Here is a 22,019-nt window from a genome sequence, read left to right on the forward strand (position 1 = left end):
ACCTTTGACTTTTAGTGAAACTGGACTTGTGTGTGCGGAGGTCTGGATTTTCTGACTGTGTCGAGTGTATTGATTTTCTTGTAACTGTAAAAACCTGAATGTGCAGTTTGTTACCAGAACATGTGCATAAATAAATGACACTACAGTATATGTGAGTCTAAGCCTTGTGACAGATATGGTCTTTGTTTGAGTCTTATTTGTTCCCAGCTTAAAAAGTGCACCGAAACTCACACTTTCACTTTGGAATGGGTTTAAAAAGTTGCCTGCCATCTCGCCGTCATCTCGTGGGGTGCCGGGGGGATTGTTCATACCCCCCATGTTGTTGGGAGAATTCTACAACATAGGCAGGATACAAAAAAAAAGGTAAAAATACAGGAGTCATACAGACAGACAGATGGACAGACAGTGAGTGAGTCTTACCTTTGGCAACCCATCCATGTCACCAGAGCCTGTGATTATTAAGGAAAAGAGACAGCTGAATAATTATAAAGTAAGAGTTCATTGAAATCCAAAATCACTTCAGGAAGTCCTCTCACAGTTAACAGCCTGTAATTAAGCCATTTGTTTCAGATACAGATGAGCAGCAACTTCACTGGCTTCACTCATCACGTCTCACCCATTTAAAGGATTAATTGCCCGACTCACTGCCCCACTAATCTGGTTTAAGGTTTTGATCAATACTGAGTGTGAGAAAAAACACTTCCTGTACCAGCCATAGGGGGGCAGAGTTTAACATCTATTAACATCGGGGAGCTCAAATAAAGTACTTGCTGTAAACACCTTGTTCACAGTGAACATGATGTTAAGCTGCTCACCTAGAGACCCGTTCATATGATGCTGCTCCATCGCTCCCATTCCACCCATTGGCCCGTCAGGACCTGGTCCCATTGGAAACTAAAGGAATATAACAGAAACAAAATGATATCATGAACACTGAAGCCATTCATTGTAAATCAAACATGTGCAGGGCAATTTGACCTACATTAGGTCTATTTCCACCAGGGCCAATGGGGTTCATCATTGTGTAGATGTTTTCACTTGAGTTTGTTGAATCTATGAAGGAGAAGAAGAAGAAGAAGATAGTTGGCTGTTTAAAATGAGAAGTCAGGCAAGTTCTTCCTCTGAGTCTGACAGAAATATGCTGCCCGTTCTTGATTGGTGAAGAACTGTCAAGAAATATGGGGAATGGAATGAGGTAATTAATGAGTAATAATGGCCACAGTGACACTGAGGCGACTGGAGTGACACTGTCTGTCACTGAATTTGACCTTGTTGCAGTTTAATTTTGGCCTTTTGTTTATTTTTCATTCAGCCACAAGCCAGAAAATATAATAATTGTGCTGTATGTTGTGCATCTGTCACAAACAATTATTTCTGGAGTTTAGAACAAAAGGGACCCCAGTGCTCATACATAGATTAGACCACATGATTAAATGGCAACTTAGCAACAGCCAACTTTATTGTGTCTGCCCTGAAAATGTCCAGGAGGATGAGTTGTCCTTGATCTGAAGAACGTGGGCAGAAAGTTGTGAGGGAAAGAAAAAAAAAGGATAACAACTTGAAAGACAGGAAGGTGTCAAGATCATGCCTGTGAGACTCACTGAATATATCTTGTTATGTCGTGACTGGACTGGGGGGCAATACTGATTGGAAAGTGTGTATATACTTGTATTTGTTACCTCTATAGGACCTTTTCTGTCCTCATGGGGACTAATGAAGCAAAACCTTGTTTCTGAGGAACTGGTTCAGGTTAGGGTTAGGCATTAACTGGTTGTGATTAAGGTTCCCTGTTGTTTAGGCTGTCCAAATGAATAGAAATCAGTGAAGAGTCTTTATAAGGATAGCTGTGCTAATGTGTGTGTGTGTGCAGGCTTGGCAACTGCAGTGGAAATATGTTTTCCCTCCTCTCCCAGTGTACGTGTGAGCAGGAGCATTCAGTGTAAAAAGGTTGCCCTGGCAACGACTCACAATAGAGGTACATATATCAATAATAAATAGTGGGCACAAAAAAGAACCTCGCCACAGGCCCACAGAAGGAGGACGTCGACAGGATATCTGCCCACAGTGTTTTGTTTTGACTGCTAATCCTCCACAGAGATACAAGACTGATGGGTCAAAGCTGAGCTGGATCACAGACTGACATGTCTCTGCTTCCCTTTTGTACAACTGTCATGAGAAAGCACAGCTCACAATGTTTTGCACAACGTCTCTTAAGTTGGAAACAATGGCCAAAAAATAAAAAATAAAACATTTATGTCGTACTTTGACTTTAAAATTGTGCAATGCTCTACCATTTTCAATGTTTTATTCTTACAAAAGGCTCAATTCCTGAAGAATTTGAAGGACTATTTCTGCCGTGTGTCTCCCAGAGAGAGACACACGTCTCTCACAGAGAACAGGTCTGATGTTTCTGAGACAGAGCTCTCCTTCAGTGAACACTGGATAGAAGAAGAGATCAGAAGGGAAACATGAAGTGTATAACTCACCTCCGGGGCTAGGCATGATGGGAGTTCCTGGCGGGCCGCCTCCCCCTGGAGGACCCTGAGGGGGTGAAGAAGTGAGAGAAACGAGTGTTGAGTGCATCTCGACATTAGCGAGCCTGTTAGATATCGCTGCACTGACAGGTATTTATGACGGGACACTTACCACATAGTTGCCTGGAGATGAAGACGAATACGCTATCTATGGAAGGAGGAGACACAAGATATGAAGCACAACATGAGACATGAGGTCATTGTAAACACATTCAGTCATACAGATGTGAGGGAATGCGACTCACTGAATTTGAGTTAGGGTTTGGCCATGGACCTCTTCCACCAGGACCCCTGCAAACACAAACACAGAGAACAATGAGGAACAAGGCATCATCTCCTCAAATATCACAATTTATGACACATGATTTCAAATATAAAAATTGTGTTTGTTGAGTAATTCTGACTTCTTGGAAACAATTGAAATATGTGACATAAAAATTTTATTCATCCAAAGCTTTCAACACCTAAGCCTCAAAATGTTCATCTGGACTTGTTTGCTTATTTTAACCATAAAAGGTCCAGCGAGTAAGTGCTTTTGCCCATTGCTTCCAGAATAACTTTCAATATCCTGCAGTTATTTACAATTTACTGCACGTTAAAATGGTGTATTACCAATTTATAATGAAGAACACCAGATTTTGCACGTTAAATAACAAAATTTCTATTTCCTTTTTAAGTCTTTGTCTCAATTTCCAAAAACAGGCCCAAAAACTGTAATCATTTGTGCACTCTCTCCTCTCCGGTGACAAAGACGCTGATTTGCCGGCTTCCTGCAACAGCATGAGTGAAATTACCGTAATATCCACATGTTCGCTCTGACGTACAACTTCTCAGTTTTCAGAAAGCGATAGCACAAACGTTGTGTACTTAATGTAACGCAAAGTGCACTTGTGCCAACGTGTCGTCTGCGATACGCCCGGTGTTAAAGGGTTAAGTGCGACACAGCACCCAATTTGTGGGAGATTCACAGAAAAGTCCCACGAATTCTGTTGTATAGTTTAAGAGTCCAGAGATTTAAACGATGATGAGAACAAAACATTTATTTCCTTTTTTCAAATCATTATATAGTCCCAATTGCTACTGACTTAATGTCTTTTATGAATTGGATGAATGAGAAACTACACAGAAATGTGCTGTGATGTATTTTAAATTGACCTTCTTCAACAATCAGCCAAACTTTAACGAAACTGGTTACTAGTGTTTCTGTTGTAGCTCATCAGTGAATGTCTGTGGCCCGTTTTGAACAAGTCCATTATCGGGAATGTGATTTCTTAACATCTGTGTTTAATATCACTATATTGGTATTTTATTAAAATAAAGATAACAATTTGATCCAAAAATGATTTCATATATATGTATATACATACATATATATATATATATATATACATGTATATATACATGTATATATGTATATATTATACCCACACTAAGATTTATCATATAAAATAATCCAATTATTTGCATAAATGAGTCCTATCAGTGGAAGTAATACTTGTGAGTTAAGTTTTTCAGTGTACTTACATGTTCATGCCAGGCATCCCTGGACCCATGGAGTTTGGAGGAGGCCTCATTCCTCCGCCGTAGTTCTGCACAAAGAGATAAACACACACACACACACACACAGTGAACATGGTGTCTCACACCTGCTCCGTTTAAAAGGCTTGAATCTTAATGAAGGAAGATCATGTCTCCCACTAACTAGTGTTTAATTATGTGCTTGTATGAGCTGTGTGTGGGCTGGCTGGAGTGGACTGTGTGTGTAAAAGTGGACAGCTGTGTGTGTGTGTGTGTGTGTGTGTGTCTATGACTTGTGTCCATGCTCTAATCTGTATGTTTTCATGGCTGCCCAGCAGGCAGGTCTGGCTGCCACGACATGCCTGTACTTGGACGTGTGTGTGTGTGTGTGTGTGACTAAGTCACAGAGACAGATAGCAGGGGGGCAGGCCAGAGAGCAGCTCCACTCGGAGGAAGAGTTTTGTTCAGCAGACGATTACACTTGTCGAGCAGATGCCACACCAGCTGCTGGTGCACTAACTGCCAAAGTCACCGTGCCAGTGTGGCACCGAGAGTGGCTGAGGGGCACAGAGAGCGCGTGTGTGTCTTTGTACGAGGTGATGCTAGAGCGGGAGGTGGCTGGGTGCAGAATAAAGCAGCTGGTGATGGTAATGGTTCTTCAAAGGGGATGTGTTCTTTTAATCTATCTTTTAATCTATTACACTGAATCACATCGACAAAATATAAATCATTTCATAACAGGAAACAAACAGTGTACACCTTTTTGGTCAGGATTAGGGACGGGATGAAATAGCAAGACTTTCATTGTAAAATACTTTCATCAATATGCGGGCACTAAATATCAATATTTTAATTAAAAAGAAAAAGGCATTTCCCACCACTTTGACACTACTACAACACTACGTCAGGATTCTTCTTCATTCAAATATGGTGACAGCAGGATAATTGGTCCTTTTAAGGGTCTTTTGTATGTTTGATTTAGACAGTTATCTTCATGAATTGATACATGTACAGTATGTTCTTTTGCCAGTAGAGGTCCCTCAACCAAAACAATGACAAAAGACCGGATTAGATGACGTCATGCAGCAGCGTGGGATCATGGGAAATCGTCTTCATGTTCGCTGCGTTTGCGGGGAAAGGTTTGGCAAGAATATGCAGCAAATGGTGACGAGAATGAAACGTAAAAACTGGCTAAGAAGTCTTGTTGTTTTTAGATTTAAGTTGTTTTTGTCTCTATTCTTGACCTTGTGAATTAGGTCATCCTCACAATAAGCAATATTCTGCTAATCTCCACAGATCAAGACTGTAGAGTTTTATGATTTTAGTCAGATTATGTAGACTATAAGGAACATTATAAGGTCTGATTGGAGTTTTCACACTTGTGGACACCGTATAGTCATAATAAGACTGTACTCTTTAACATGTAATCAGGAATAGGAATGAAATTCAGTCAGTAGTATCTTATTTATTCATATTTAGCCTCTGTCATTAAATCATCAAAGTGTGTCTGACAATTTAAAGGCAAACTTTAGACTTTAGTCTATCAGCAGAGAACAGCGATAATGTGAACGCAGTTGGTTTTATATTCTGTATGATGTCACTGGTTCGTACCTGTGGACCCATGCCTCCCATGCCTCTGGGGGGATTCATTCTCATTGGACCTCCCATGTTTGGATGTCCTGTGGTGAGACACAGAGAGGACTCAGTAGGAGAATAAGTAGAATGTGTAGCTTCTCTGATATAACACATAAAGTATTTGAACATTACCTTGAGCCCTGGTGGGGTCCAGGCTGTTTGGCAGGAGAGGCTGTGACCCGGGGATGCTCCCAGGAGGCTGATTTGGCATTCGAAGGGCGGGCCTTGGGCCACCTGGATACCGTGGGGACATGAATGGCTGCAGGAAAGAAAGGCACAGAATGATCATGATTTACATTTATATACAGATTTGTTTTTCAGTGTGAAATACTTCTTATAATTCTCGACAAAACACCACGTAAAACGCCGCCAGCATATTTTTTTGTTGTGACCTTGTTTGAATCACCTGAAATGACAAACTCTTCTCGCCAGTCATTCTCAGAAACTGGGTCAGACCCACAGATGGGTTGTGGGTGATCTACTTAGGGCAGCTGAATAAATTAGCAATCTGCTTTGTACTAAGATTTATCAAATAACACGCATACATTGTAACACATTTGGCTGATTTCTTAAAACATATATCTCTTGAAATAGTCTAGAATGAGTAATTCAAACATAATAACAGGTGTAAGAGAATGTGGAAGTAGCCAAAGATGACAGAAGCAATATTTTAGCACAAATCTGTTCTTTTCACATTTTATTTTGTGAATTGGGTCACAATAGTTTGTCATGTTTAAAAAGTGGGTCCCCATATTAAAGGTTTGTGAACCATAGCTCTAAGCATATTATGCACTAATATATACGTTATCACGATACATGATATAGCTATATACTAAAATAGCATATAGCATAAAAAAGATCTTACATTTCACTAAGCTTTTAAACCTATATACTATACTTTATCATCATTATATACTATACTAATTAAAAAAACTAACATAAAACAGAAGGTAAACTCAATTCCATCAATAACAGAGATTATAATGTTAGAATTTTGATTAATTTGATATTTATTAATCAAGATACAGTACCTTTAACTAACACCTTAAAGAAAAACATAAATAAAAGTGTTCCTTTAGATATTGTATATCCCTCTTTCTTCCAGGTAGAGTTGCGTAAATAAAAAAACCTTTCCACATCTAACCTGAGCACTTTTGTGATGTCATATCATATCATGGTCAACAGGGGGAGCTATTGTGTTGGAGAATAATGTGCTGTGTTGTAGTTTTGACACATTTCCTCAGAAGGAGGAAACTGTTGTTAAGTTTGGGAAAGTAAGACCTCAGGTGATAAAATCCATTAGGATAAAGGTAAAGGAGGATGTGTAGATAAAGGAGAAGGAGAGAGAGAATACATGCTGCATGGAGAGAGACAGAGAGAGAGAGAGAGGGGTGGGCAGGAGATGTAGTGACATAAAGGTTTGTGTTCTGTGTGGACCACCAGACAGCAGTAGCACATCAAAAATACAGCCGGGACTGACACATGTGTCAGCAGGGAGGAGGCGACACACACACACACAGAGAACCAGTGCACAGTGAGTGACAGATGTTTTTCAGATTTACCTTTGAGAGTCTACTGCTGCAACTACAAATACCTGCATCTGTCCACGAGCCAGATTTCAGTCACTGGCGAGAGGAATTAGCCCCAAACTCAATGCAAATATTTAAGTATCAAGGGGGGGAAACATGCTGATGTTGTGTGTTTTAGTCGTACAGCGTGAACAGCACAACAGGGCTTGGATTGTCGTCTTCTCTCAGTGATAAACATGACAAATAATATAACAAAGGCCTGTTTTTTTCCCAATGGTAATTAATGTATATATACTGTATATTTAAGGTACGGTTTGGAGTCATTATAGTGTGAGTCTATGGAGAGACCAAAGGTGACACGTGTGTGTACATTTTCAAGTTATATAATCCCAGTTAGCCCTCAAGGGGGAGAATGGGAGGAGACTGACTCACTACTATTTTCTTTTGTGCCCTCTCCTCTCCTCTCCTCTCCTCTCCTCTCCTCTCCTCTCCTCTCCTCTCCTCTCCTCTCCTCTCCTCTCCTCTCCTCTCCACGTTACGGCGGGTTTATGCACAAAAAGGCTGTGCCGTGTCAGGCGGTGCTGCAATATTAATGGTGTATTGATGGACTATGGGATGGTGAGTGCTGGGCTCAGGGAGAGAGGAGGCCCTCCAAATGCACCTCCGCTCCTTACAGCTGGGCCAACACAGCTAAATTATTCATCTGACCTACCATCACGGATGATGCTGCCTGTCCTGTCCGTAAGCACAACAAGGACCTGTGTGCTGTTTGTACACTACTGTTATGTATGTTAGTGAGTTATTTTCTTTATTTTATTTGACTTATATTGCTTATATTGTATATTTGATTTCATTTACATGTGGTATGATACAATTTGTTGCCAATGGCCTAACAAAGCCACACACGTCGGGCCTACAGGTCAGTGCCGAGATCAAAACATTATTAATTATTGTTATTATTACCTAAGGCAGAGGTGAAAAGTAATTAATTACATTTACTCGCGTTACTGTAATTGAGTAGGTTTTTTGTGTACTAGTACTAGGTCATTTTTACTTTTACTTAAGTACTTGAGTAGAACATTTCAGTACTCTTTCCACCTCTGGTGAGAGCTGGGCGAGAAGTTCTACCAACTATACAACACCATTGTGCAGTTGCCCATGTTATTACATTTTGGTACACCCCATCCATATTGTTAAGTTGTTAACGTTCTGAAAAAAACATTTGTTTTCAAAGTGATATCACAACACAATTTGTCATTTCCTTTAAAATTGGATGAAACAGAAAATGTGTTGTGTGTTCCTCCTGGAATAAGTTATATATAGTTGTATAATAAAGTGCTGAAATAAAATCTATGAACTATTTCATATTACAAAATGAAAATACTTTACAATCTGCTGAACTCCAGTAAAAATAAAGACCCATACTTATACTCTATATCGCGATAGTTTAAATGGATTTAAGAACAACTGGCTTATATTACACATTTTTTTTTCACTCTGTTTGGTTATTCTGTTTATTTATTTGAATTGTTGGTGTAGTTATGCTTTGTCAATAAAGCATAAAAAGCAAAAAAGCGAGTCACTGACTGATTGACTGAGGTTTGGAGAAGGAGATGAATCCTGAGAAGTTAACGTGAGTCAGTGTTTCCATCTCACCTGTCCGTGAGGTCCCATCATGGGATTACTGGGGTTGTGTGGGGGAGGCTGCGTGTGAGGGGACGGCTGAGATCCTGGTGGACCCTGGAGAAGAAAAGACAGAAAGTTCTCAACAACAGTGCTTCGATACTGGTGATCAGAGCCACTTACAAGACATAAGACAAATGTAAAAGCACAGGAGTTATTCATTACAAGTATGACATTTGAGGGAATTTCCTAATTTTCCCAAAGAAATGAGAAGGTGCTAATTCCAGATGCCTGCTGCTGCTAAACACCACAACCAACCAAATGAATGACGGACATTTGAACACGTTCCAGAGTTTATAAACCTGCATTCATACACATTTCTGACATTAATGAAACAACAATGATTATGTTCCGTATGTGTAAAATGATAAATGCTCTGTATGTAATGATTATACATGGACATGTGGCTGCCTGGAGAGAAGGAACATTCATCTCAGGAGTTGCAGCCAATGAAACAGAGGCGCAGCACTAATAATATATGAGTTCACATAAGAAATCATTTTTCTACATACTTTAATAGCTACAATGGCTCTTCACTGTGAATGCATATGTGTAATGCATAAGTTCTATCTGTTCAAGGAGAGAATATATATGTTAAACTTAATTATGCTATTAATTGTATCTTTAAATGCTTCCAATAATTATCATTCATTTTCCCATTTATTATTATGATTATTATGATGTGATATTTTAACACAACTATTACCGTTGACAACAACTTTAGGCAACTACACAATAGAAAACTTTAAAGAGTTTTTCTCTACACTTTAATTGTCACTGAGAGTAAATGCAGCACGTCAAGTCTGAGTTACAGCACAACTCTGTATTTTTGTTCTGTTACGGAACATTTGCAGACGGCCACATTGATTTTCATGTGCAGGAAATGTTGATTTTCCACAGAGGGTCAGATCAATTCAGGAGGTGGACTTACATCGATGCTCACTTACAATGTTTTTTTGCCAAAGAATAATTCAGGTTATTTTCAAACTGTCTGTAGGTATTATTCAAACAGTGGTATTATTTCTTTATATTTTTACAAGGAGGATGATCCAATTTTCCAGACGCGCCGCAGTTTAGAACACGGATGCTCCCCTTCCCTCCTCAGAAGAGAGCCAAATATTTGAACCCAATCAAATATCATTATGGAAAAACAGAGAAATGAGTCCCAGGTTGAAATCATTAAATGCCCTTAGATTCAGTCACTGGTATGTGAACTGCAGTTTTAGTTTTATGGGAGTGAGTGACTTTTCCTGAGTCTGAGTCCGAGTCTCCACTGTGTGGAGTATATTAAAGTCAATACTATCAGAGGACTGTGTGAACTCTGACCTCTTGCAGTAATCTCATCTGATTCCAGCAGCAGCCGCTGCAGCAGAGATCTGCCTGAACATCAGTATGGAGCAAGAGGACCACCCACTGCCAGATCAGGCCTATCGAGAGTCTGCCGGAGCCTCAGCCAAGCACTCAGCTATCATGGAACAGTAAAGGTGTTTGTGTGTGTGTGTGTGTGTGTGGTTCCATGTTCAGTGAATGTATTGAAGGCGTGTTCTGCATTTACAGGTGTGTGTCTAAGATTTCACTGAAAGGCTGAGGGATTAGGAGATTATACATGCACACTATACCCTGATACACACACACATACACACCATAAACATGTAAAAAAAGAAAATGACTAACAATTACTCCAACATTGATCCTGATTCTATCACTTAACCTGAAACTAAACGATTCAGATTGCACATAGGAAACTAACTATTCCCAGGTCCTAAACCCCTGCAGACTAATAATTACCACTAACATTAACCTTAACCTTTTTTTAAGCATCACAGAAGGAAACAAATGTATATAATCTGTGCCTGTGGAAATGTAACACCAAGCTTGAAAGACATATCCCCCTAACCAAACCTAACCCTACAACCCAAGTGTAACCCTCCAACAGCTCTTTTAAAATAAGAAATAAACAACACATCTTATAGTTTTAGCTCCTTTTCATTAATGTTTCATTAGCTTCATTAATGACAAAACACAAATATCCAAAATAATTAACAAAAGTATGTAGTCAAGAGTAGTCTCATGCAATACTGCACAATATCTTACAGTGACCTCTGTTTCTGCTGCATGTTCAGCTTTAGCTCTAATGCAACATGAAAAAAACATAAACCTAATACGTTTTTAAAAGTTACAGAGAATGTTGTTGTTGATTGTGTCAGAGTTGCCAAGCAACTATAAAAGGACTTTAATGTGGACTGAAAGAGATGAACTGAAAAAAAATCATAGTAAATATTTTTCACATTTTTAAAACATGATTTAATCAAAGTTTTTTTTTTTTCCATTTTCACCTTTAGTCTTTTCCATGTCACTCTGCAGTTTGCATCATTCCTCATGTGCATTTTATAAGTTTTTTGGTGATGAGATGAGATGAAGCTCATGTTCTGATACTAATACTGACCAATGTGCTGGAGGGGTGATTAGGTTGCCCTTGGATACATCCATGCTAGATGATTCTACCTGAATCCAGGTATATATATGTTAAGTTATTACATATTACACATATGTAATATGCTAAGAGGAATAGCTGGTAGTCACTGCCATGAACAAAGTGAAATAATATGCATCCCAAAAAAATGTGGGTTTGAGCCAATACTGGCATTAAAAAACAAAACAAGTATACAGACCTTCTTGTCAACATTAATCTACACGACTTTTACAATTTATATTGAATAGAAATGATCAATCTATTCATTCCTAGTATGTAATTTATGGGATTTTCATTCATCGTCTACTTCATCGCCAAATTAAAGTGTCCAATTAACTCTGCATGTTTTTGGACTGTGGGAGGAAACCATGAGAACCTGGAGAACACACACACACACACACACACACACACACAGGGAGAACATGCAAACTCCATGCAGAAAGGCCCAGAAAGGTCTTTTAATGCAGGTAACAGTGCTATTAATTAAAGACATATCCATAATGTTAAAAATATATCTGGTACACAGCTTGTTTAGCAAAAATTCCAAATATATAGGTATTGGCTTTATACATTTTAATATAATAATACTTTATTGTAGCATTTGTATGTAATTAAAGCTGATTTCAAATGATTCAGGTTGAGAGAGCCGGATATTTCTTGTGTTTCCAGGTGATATGCTACATTTATAATATATAGATACTGTATCTGTCATCTGACAGGTTGAATCGATTGAGATGTGCCAAAGATGCGTTGTTTTTTTTAAAGAACAAAACTATCAAAATTACTTTAAATAATTGATTGACTTAACGCAGAGGAACTTTTCTGACTTTATATTTTAACACACAAACAACACATGTCTTACGAGCGCGTGCATCATTAGCTGCACAGATATATATGCGTCTTTGTTGCCTCGCAAAAAAAATGTCAACATCTCTCTCTTCCCCCCCCCCAACACCCCCCATCCCCCTTCTGTCTCTCCCTCATTTTCCCACCCTGCCTACTGTGCTGCCTTCCCTGTGTGAGTTCTCTGCTGGCATGGCTGGGATGGTGGAGCGCTGACAGACACTGAGCACCAGGAACCTGTGGGCGCTGCTACAGTGGGAAAATAAACATGCCTGACTGACAGCTTGAAACAAGTGCGTTCCCACAGGATCTGATACAGTGCTGCTGCAACTGTCAGGTCCACTGAATAAAAGCACACAATTTGGCAGGAGAGGTGAGCGTGTACGTACATGTTACACATATAATACATCAAGCAGAGTGCTTATTATGCACAGACTCATAACCCTTTACTAAAACAACACGGGTGTTGAGCGCTGTCTCAAAACTGGTTCTCAAAACAGGTGATTCATATGCTGCATCCTTTTAGAACAGTTTATGTCTCTGCTGCATTGATGTAATGACAGACCGTTGAACGTCTTCAGTAAAGCAGTAGAATAACTCGTGACACTCAAGACTGGTCTCCAAGAAAGTAGTTGCTATTTTAGTTTTCTGCAAAGTTTTACATTTGTACATTCTGTACAAGGAAAAAAACTGCACTTCATTTAAAGGTTTTGAACAAATTGTTTCATATGTGTGTCAACATTTGTAAAGTTATGTAGTTCCCAAGGTGGAGGGGTATGTAATGTTAAGTTAAGTTAAGTTAAGTTAAGGTTTGCTTTGTTGTCAATTATGTATATAATCTACATAAATAAATATAATCTATATAAATAAGTGATAAATCATTTAATAAATAAGATATCTTTAAGGCACATAGCAAATTAATGGGATAATGACAGTTTAAAAGTAGCAGATCTATGTGCCAATAACAGATACTAATAACAATAATAATAATAATAATAATAATAACAATAATAATAATAATAATAATAATAATAATAATGATGATATCAGATTAAGATGACATAACTGTAGTTTAATAATAGTGACTTGTAACAGGAGAGCCTTTTGTTCCTAAACCTATAACCACATTCATAAGCAGGAAATCATCATCCTCATTTCTGCCAATCACTATCATCTTCACATGCAGATCACCAGACGTGTAATTTTGACTCAGAGGTGTGAGCTAACATGTGTCTGTGGTTTGCAGAAACGTTCACATCCATCATATGATCCTATAGTGACCGGGTTGGCCGCCTAACATGCAGCTGGTCAATAATCTATTCAACTGTCTGTAAATGTTTGTTTAGTCGCGCACACAAAGTTGTGCGAACGTGTTGGCACAGTTGATGTTTGACATTTGCAGCAGAGCCACTGTGGTTGTTCTGCCACTCTCTGTGTGTATGTTTTGGGTGGTTAACACCAGCTGTACTGGCTCGCTCCGACTCTCAGCAGGTTCACACTGAGGCTAATGCAGCACCAGCTCTGTCTGACCCCAGAGGTTATTGTTGTTGCCAAGCCAGTCAGTGTGTGTGTGTGTGTGTGTGTGTGTGGGGATGTGTGTCTCTAACAAGACATCCCTGCAGGGTCTGGCTGCACTGACCCAGCTGCAGTCTGCTTCTCCTCTACACACACACACACACAGCCCAGTTGTCAGTAAGAAGGACACTGCACTGCCAAAAGTTTTCTGTTGCCTTTGACAAGACCCGCCTACAAACACTAAAACACACGCTGCACCTGATTGGACAAATGCTGTCAGTTGTGGTCCGTCTGTTCCAATATCAAATTAAACCTTTTCCCTTTTGTGACTAAATGGTTCAAACTGTATCTTGACACCCAACACTTCACCACCACAATGCCCTGTGTGGCTGTTTACACGGACAACGCATGGGAAGTGTGGAAATCCCTTAACTGATGGACTGGTACCTTGACACCCGTCTACGTGCCTTTGCTTTGACTTTATATGTCCGTGCGACGGATTTTAATCATGTTCTAAGGAAAGGAAATCATCTTTATTGTCATTATACAACCGAAACTAGACAATGAAATTTCGAGGTCAGATGGAGTTGTGTTGCTCAGAGCCGCAGCGACTGAGCGCTCCAACCTGGAACCAACCTGTGTCTAACATTCGAACATGTTTTGATGGTGGGAGGAAACCGGAGAGCCCGGTGGAAACCCACGCAGACACGGGGAGAACATGCAAACTTCTGCCAACCTTCACTCACTGTGACTATGATCAGAACATGACTAAACCCAGCCTTTACGTCCTATAACTCTAAAACCAGTAAATCGTGGGGACCAGCTTTGTGTCCCCAGACGGCAGTTGAGTCCTCATAAATAATGTGAACACATTTTTTTTCCCAGTGTAGGTAACACACACACACACACACACACACACAAACACACACACACAAACTTGTTTATATATCTTAGTGAGGACACAACATTATATAGCATTCCTGAGCGCCTTACCCTGGTGGCCCCCTTACCCTAACCTTAACCATCACAGTTTAGGGTCTCAACCGTGAAAAGGCACATTTAAAGTTATGGAGCCTTGAGATAGGTTTGCACGTTTTTTGGACCTCACAAAGATATAAATACAAGCACACACACACAGACACTCTTGTTCTTTTCTATAATGTGCCATAATGGAGCACAGCCCCTCGATCCGGGCCTCTCTGGGCCTTCCTGCTATTATATCTGAATGGGCCAGCATATGGCCTTTATGACTGTGCTGTTCTCTCTACGGGTCCCTGCAGAGACACAGAGAGACAGAACATTTCAACTGTCACAGAGGTACGCGCACAGGGCCAGTTTGAAAAGTAGCCTGGTTGGAGAGTGTGTGCACGGGCAAGTGCAGTGTTGTTTGGGTGTTTGGGTGTTTGGGTATTTGTGTCGGAGAGGCAAAGGAAGGAGGGGAACACGGGGAGCGTTAAATGAAGCAATTAATAAAATCATTTTCTACCCGGCTAAGGAGATAACAGCTTGGCACAGTACCACAAAGCCATCAACCCAACCCCCCACCACTCAGTTCAGCTTAAGGAAGACCCACACTGTTGCCCCTGATGGGCCACTAAAAACAAGAAGGAAGCAAGGAGAGAAGGAAGGAAAGAGAGAAGGAAGGAAGGAAGAAAGAAAGAAAGAAAGAAAGAAAGAAAGAAAGAGGGGGGAGGTTGAGTATCGGTCATCTGACCTCACTTATTTACAGCTGCAAACACTAGAGGGCAGTGTGTAACTACCATGAAACTACAGGACACACACACACACACACACACACACACACACACAAACAGAGAGCAAGAACACAAAGCAGCCTGCATCACTGAACACAACAAACAAAGCCAGCAGGCACAGCACCACACACACACACACACATGCACACTCATTGTCATTCCTTGCTCACATTCCACAGAGAGTGGCAGTGGCAGTGGCAGCAGTGCGTCTCCTGCTCTCTCTGTATGTAGAATGGCCACACGTTCACTCAGGAGATGGGAACACGCTATGCGGGGTGTTTTCTCTCCCTGAGGAACCGCCATGAATTCCTAACAGCCATTTAGACATATACGATGACACACACATAAATATGATTGAACATGTTTACGGCTAAGAGGGAACGTTCACCTGAAGTTTCCACAGTTCACGGGGAGTTCTCACGTCTGCCTCTGAAGCAGATAAAAGACGCTGTATCTGAAATGTGCTGCTGATAGGACTGAAGCGTGCACAGCAGGAGACAAAGGCTACAGTCAAAACACTGTTTAACTGTGCTGTTATCAGCGTGCGCGCCCTAGGTGTAATAGTAGCAACAGGCAGACAATGGACAGGTGAGACATTTGCAGGGGACGGCCTCTCAATTTTTAAGTTGTCATTCAAAGAGATTATCTGTTTATTGTCACTGTCCTCTCGAGGACAAGCAGGGACGAAAGCAATCAAACGCTCCTCCCTTCAATGGATTCAGAAGAGGCAGAAGTTCGTGTCCTTGACTCACATGGTCAGTTTCAGATACGGTAGAAAAAGATGTTTTACACAAGGTTTTTATAAAAGGTGTCTTTTGTCCACTGGGCAAAAACAGTCAAACAGTTGCGTCTCACTTCTGTGACACTCGTGTCCAAAAGCCACATGACAACCTTGTGATTATCTTTCCGTCACCCAGGATCTAAACCTGGGCTCCACAGAAGCACCAGCTCTGACCACAGTCAAACACTGAGAGATGACATTGGATACCAGACGCCTCAGCATGTTTTACACCCAGCCTTTCACTTTCTAAAACACTTCACCTTCTTAATCTGCACTGACCTAAGATCAGTCTGAACTTTGATAAATAAATTACCAGGAGCAGATGTCTGCGTAATTCTCTGTGTGCGGCTGCCACGTGTCAGCTCTGAACAGGCTCTTAAATTTGTCTTTGATACCTCGGTTGCTTGTTCTTAAATGTGTAATCAAACCTAATCCTCTTGTTGTGCATTTTGGTGTTGTCTCTGAAGAGCCTCAATTACCTGCAGTAAAACACACTGCCCTTGACATTTATTTTGTATTTATTTATTAATTTATTTTGGCAGGGGGAGCGATTCCAGTTTAGTTGAAAGACGTAGCCCCACCTTAACTGGTTTATAGACAATGGTGCACTTGACGTACACGAGTAGATCGGTGAGTAAAGTCGTCACAGAGGGTTCTTAAGGGCATTATTTGACAGATGGACCATATAAATCTCTAAGGAGCATTTCATGTTTAAGTATATTTTCCTATAATTCTCTTATTTATGCTGCTTTCTCCCAGGTTTCTCTCCTTCTCTCACAATACTGTCCTGTTATCTACTGTTTATGCAGAATGTAAATAAAACTTCACAGGCACAGTATGGGAGGTTTTGTTGTCGACTGTCATTTTTTTGTCTCTGAAAGTCGGGGGAAAATATTTTTGGACGACTTTTCTGTCAAATCAGTGCCTCCCTCTTCTCCTCAACCCTCCGCTGCCATTTACTCTCTCATTTACTCCCTGCTCCAACACCCCCCCCCACACACACACACACATTTGCCCTCCCCAGAGGGCCATGATGCAGCAGTGATGAACTTTCTCTATTTTCTTATTATTTCCATACCTAATTCTTGTCTCTGTCTTTATCTTTCTCCTCATTCGCCCGAGGAGTCTGATGCCAGGCTCGTCCTGTGAGCGTGGAAGCAGACAATCCCCTCCTACCTTCACCTTTATTTCCCTCCTCATTTCTCTCTCCCAAGACTGTAGCCAGTGACAGTGCTGGGGTCACCTATGTTAATTACAGCACTACTGCAACTGACAAACATTTCTGCAACAGAAACACACGCAAACCATGTGAGCATGTGTAACTGAAGCAGTGTGTGTGTGTGTGTGTGTGTGAGAAAAGAATAGTTTCAAAGACAAGGGAAATGGAGAGAGTGAGGAAATGTTACTGAGAAGAATGCCTCGCACACAATAAGAGAAAGGAAAAGGTGGTGAAAGCTGACCTACAGATGAGAAATGATGAAAGAATGAAGCGAATTCTGCTTTATTAGATACAATCCATTCACAATTCTACCTCCACAACATTGTTTATGTTCATAAACGTGGAAACTTCACCCTGTCAAAGTCACTGTCGTGTATAACTGGAGATGATATTATCAGTAAAGTCACATCAGTATGTTACTGAAGGGTAAAAAAAAAAAAAAGATTCCAAACCCATTTCAACCGACTGTAGAAATGAACAACAATGAACTCAGAGGTCTGTATTTTCACTGTGTATTGCAAACATTACTTCACACTGGAGTGGATGTCAGATATAGTACAGGAGTGTGTGTGGACCACTAAAGGTATTGGCTGCCAGCCATTTTCAGAGCAGTGATCGAATGAGTTAAGGCAACGCTATGTAACATTGTAACTTCAAAATAACTGCGTCATAATCATTTTGATGTGTATTCATTATCATAGTACCTGGTATCTGGTAGTTTTTTTAGTACCTGCTCTGGCGAGGTGAGCTGAGCCGACACTAAAATGTGACGTTGACAGACTGTCGGCCACTGATTGGTCAGAGATTGTCGTCATGAGCGCGACGTCCCACACTGGAATCTAACTGAACAATGCTGAACTGCAGATCAGCTAAAAAAGTATTTCAATTCAGGGACTGTGTCAGACACAGTCATGTAGGAAGTACTGAACTAATCAACTGTAATGATTCAGTAGTGAAAAGAACGGCAGTTCGGTGCAGCCGTGCTATGATGACTCCACCCACTATGGAGTGATGGAAAACAACGTGCCTGAGACCTAAACTGAGTAGAGATAGAGCTAACTAGTGGAAAAGGTCCAATGTAGAAGTCATCATGACGTGTTTGCGTCCAGCTAAAGTTACACAGTGTTGCTTTAAAGGTTGTACAAGAGATGCAACTGAAATCCTAAATATTTTCTTTGCAGATGCAGTGAGGACTGAGGTCACTTTATGTCACTTTATGTTCACAGAAGATAATGAGATGATTTAATGCTTAATGGTGGACATGTCTGTCGTGATGAGGTGATGTGTGGCTGGGGTGTGATGTGGTTTTTAGGTATGTCAGCAACAGAAGGAACAGCCTTGTTGTTTGTATTCTGTTACCATTTAAGCTTTAAATACCTAAATGTAATTATTCCAGCTGGTACCTGTGCTGGAATATTTGTATCACATGATGTGATTGGCATGTGCTCGCGCTGCCACTTGGAAATTTGTCAACTCCAGCTGAAAGAGGAACAACATGCCCCCACGACGCAGTTCAGTAACGCGTGACGCCTCCCCGTTCAAAGTGAATGAGCAGTGTTTAAATTGAAGCCTCCGCCGTGAGTGGATTTGAGTGCCTGTAATTGTCCTGGATCTGCAGCTCAGGCTGGCAGATGTAAACATCTTCACCTCGACCTTCGTGAATGCTAATTTCCTGTGCTGCGATGTCTTTTACAGAGCAAAAATACTGTGAACACTACTGTCACTCCCGTTAAAGCAGAAACACTCTGGCTACATCTTTATTCGTATCGGCCTCACACAGCGCACTGCAACACTCACAGCGCTAGACGTGCTAAACAGCATGATGCCCGCTCGTATGGGGTTGCGGGAGCGGATGCAGGCCTGAAATCAGTTTGAAAAACTCCAGCCAAAGTTTGCCGGACATTACAGGACCACGATCTATGGGTAAAAGGCAACACATCCTTTTCACAAGTCTACATGGCAGCAGCAACCACGATTGTTTAATTGGCACTCCAGTGCCCGGGGCAACTATATTCAGTTATCTTTCCTGTTCTGTGTTTAGCGGCTTTCACTGGACTTCACAACACCTTCCTGAGAACAGGATGAAATTCGGGAAGGTGTGGCTGACAAAGCATTTATTTTGGTCTCAGATGCTGGTGTTGGTGCAATGTCTATAGTGAATATCATACAGGCCATTAAATAATCCAAGAGAATAAGAAAAAGAGAAGAGAGGACTGCATTTGTGACAATAAACTACTCCCTCTTTATTTTCCAAGTGTCTGTCTGTATAATCTATCTGCCATGCAAAGGGTCTATTTATAGAAAGCAAAGCAATGTCACTCACTCAACACCACCAGATAGTTTCTCCCCCCTGCTTACTGCTCATATATCATTAACATTCTCCACAACCCCAACACACACACACACACTGTATATACACATACATCAAACACAGCTTATATTCCCAGTAATATGTAAATCATGTCATTTAGGTGTAAAATTCTGTGACAGAATAACCAGTTATGGAGTTATACAGTGATAAGAGTTGTAACTAATGGATACTTATCAATTAATCTGCCAAATCAATTTCATGTGGATTCACAGATGAGTGAAATTTGTGACAAATCCATCACAGAGATGTTACCACAGTGATGTCACTGAGACGCTGCAAATCCTCATAATTAAGACAGCAAGACGTGACAAATGTTGCACAATTTTGCTCGATGAATTCAGTGACTTATTATCGATCAATTCTGCACATTTCTCAAAATTCATCTTATTTTTCCCGATGTGACTCCTCCCTCCAGCACTACGCCATTCATCTCTAATTTAGGAGACACAATAACAGTTATTATAACAGTTATAATAACCGTATTTCTCTGTAAATGAGAACACTAGTACAGATGCAGGTTAGCTTAGCTTAGCCTGTTATCGTCACAGTTTAAGAGATGCTAATAAGAGATTTATTTTACCTTAAGACAGAGCCAGGTGTTTGCTATAGTTTTAAAAGTAAAGCTTAAGTGCTGATTGAGTACAGCCTCATATTTACAATATAGCATAGAGGATGCAGTATTTAACACAGGCTAAACTAAACTGTACCTTTAAATTCATAAAGAAATGCAACCACTCCCAAACCTAAGGCTAGCAATGCTACAAAGTATCAAAGCAAACATTTAGCTTTTGTTTCCACGTTTTCATAATTTCAATGACTATAATTTAACAATGGTTTCAGTATGTACTTAAAGTAAACTATTATAGTATCATTGTCCAGTTCTCTTACTATAAGCAGTGACAAGAACATATGGGGGGGGGGAGTGAGATTAGTTTAATGTGTATTAAAGTCAAATGAGGCTTGTGTGCATGTTTGCGTACAAGAAAGAAAAGAGTGTGTAATGGAAACAGAGAGACAGCGAGAGAGAAGGGGGGAGAGAAAGTGTGTGTGACCTCGTCAGCATCTGAGACAGCCTTCAGAGAACAGTGATGACAGGAGGAATTAGTGGAGCAACACAAACCAGAGAAAATAGCCTCCTCTCCTCGCCTCTCCTCGCCTCTCCTCTCCTCTCCTCTCCTCTCCTCTCCTCTCCTCTCCTCTCCTCTCCTCACCCTAACACAACCTTTTATATTTCGAGTAAACACACTGTATCAGAAAAAAACAGACAACAACACTCTCGGACGACTGTCGGTGCATCCGCAGCATCAGGCAGAGGACGGTGAGTTAACAATCTGAGCATGGACATATGGGACGGAGGCAGAGAGACAGAGAAGGGAACACATCTGGACAGGGATTAGGACAGCTAAAGAGGCTAAAAAAGGAGGAGGAGACAGAAGGATGAGCTTAGTAATGGCTGTGGGAGGGGTGCGATGGATGGAGGTGGGAGTGGATGAGGGATAAAGTCAGAGAGAGAGATCTTTTTCTTACTTGAAAGAATCCTGGGGGCATGGGTCCCCCTGGCATGCCATCATTGGGTGGCATGTTGCCCATCACTGGACTGGGGGCAGCGGCTGCACTCTGGGAAAAAAGAAAAGAATAATAGAAGAGAATATTTTCAGTAATTGTGGAGCAGAACTCAGTTGAAAACAGCAATCAGCAAGGTGTTAATATCATACTTGCCACTACATTTCTGAACACATTTATTGGTAACTGATGAAAGTGTAATTGTTTAGTCAGGAGAAGACTATTATTATATTATGAATGACATGAAACTATCTTGTGAAAACAAATGTAAGGCATCCACTTGGTCACACCTTTTTTTTTAGGTCAATAAAACAGAGCAAAACACTGTCACTCTCTCTGCACACAGTTACAAACAGAAAGAGACAGAAATGCACATTTCTCTGCAGCACCTTTTCATAAAACACTCACTAAAGGTGTCAATCACATTTTTGTTCTTCATAAAAACTCATATAACCCATATAACCACAAATTCTGCATAAAAAAAAGATGGTTTTTTTTCCATGAATGCTCATTTTTGCCCTTGGATGAGCTGTTAAATAGGTCATTTTTTGTCTATAGACAAACACACACTCACTTATTAGTCCTCAGTGTCAAAAAAATA

At 40.6% G+C, this 22,019-nt stretch overlaps 1 protein-coding gene across 2 annotated transcripts in view; it reads right to left on the reverse strand.

The window, feature by feature from the left end:
* The window catches only part of ssbp4 (single stranded DNA binding protein 4), a 91,806-nt gene that overhangs the window by 4,445 nt on the left and 65,342 nt on the right, over nt 1–22,019 (reverse strand). For both annotated transcript variants that reach the window (XM_058638287.1, XM_058638288.1), the window contains exons 5-16: nt 21,383–21,472; nt 8,873–8,956; nt 5,820–5,946; nt 5,664–5,731; nt 4,059–4,123; nt 2,780–2,825; nt 2,647–2,682; nt 2,487–2,541; nt 983–1,053; nt 816–894; nt 421–449; nt 232–333 (exon numbers count right to left, since the gene is read on the reverse strand). In XM_058638287.1, the coding sequence (XP_058494270.1) occupies nt 232–333; nt 421–449; nt 816–894; nt 983–1,053; nt 2,487–2,541; nt 2,647–2,682; nt 2,780–2,825; nt 4,059–4,123; nt 5,664–5,731; nt 5,820–5,946; nt 8,873–8,956; nt 21,383–21,472 (852 nt within the window). The remainder of the gene's footprint in view (nt 1–231; nt 334–420; nt 450–815; nt 895–982; nt 1,054–2,486; nt 2,542–2,646; nt 2,683–2,779; nt 2,826–4,058; nt 4,124–5,663; nt 5,732–5,819; nt 5,947–8,872; nt 8,957–21,382; nt 21,473–22,019) is intronic.

Source organism: Solea solea, chromosome 9 (genome assembly GCF_958295425.1).
Source record: "Solea solea chromosome 9, fSolSol10.1, whole genome shotgun sequence".
NCBI lineage: Eukaryota > Metazoa > Chordata > Actinopteri > Pleuronectiformes > Soleidae > Solea > Solea solea.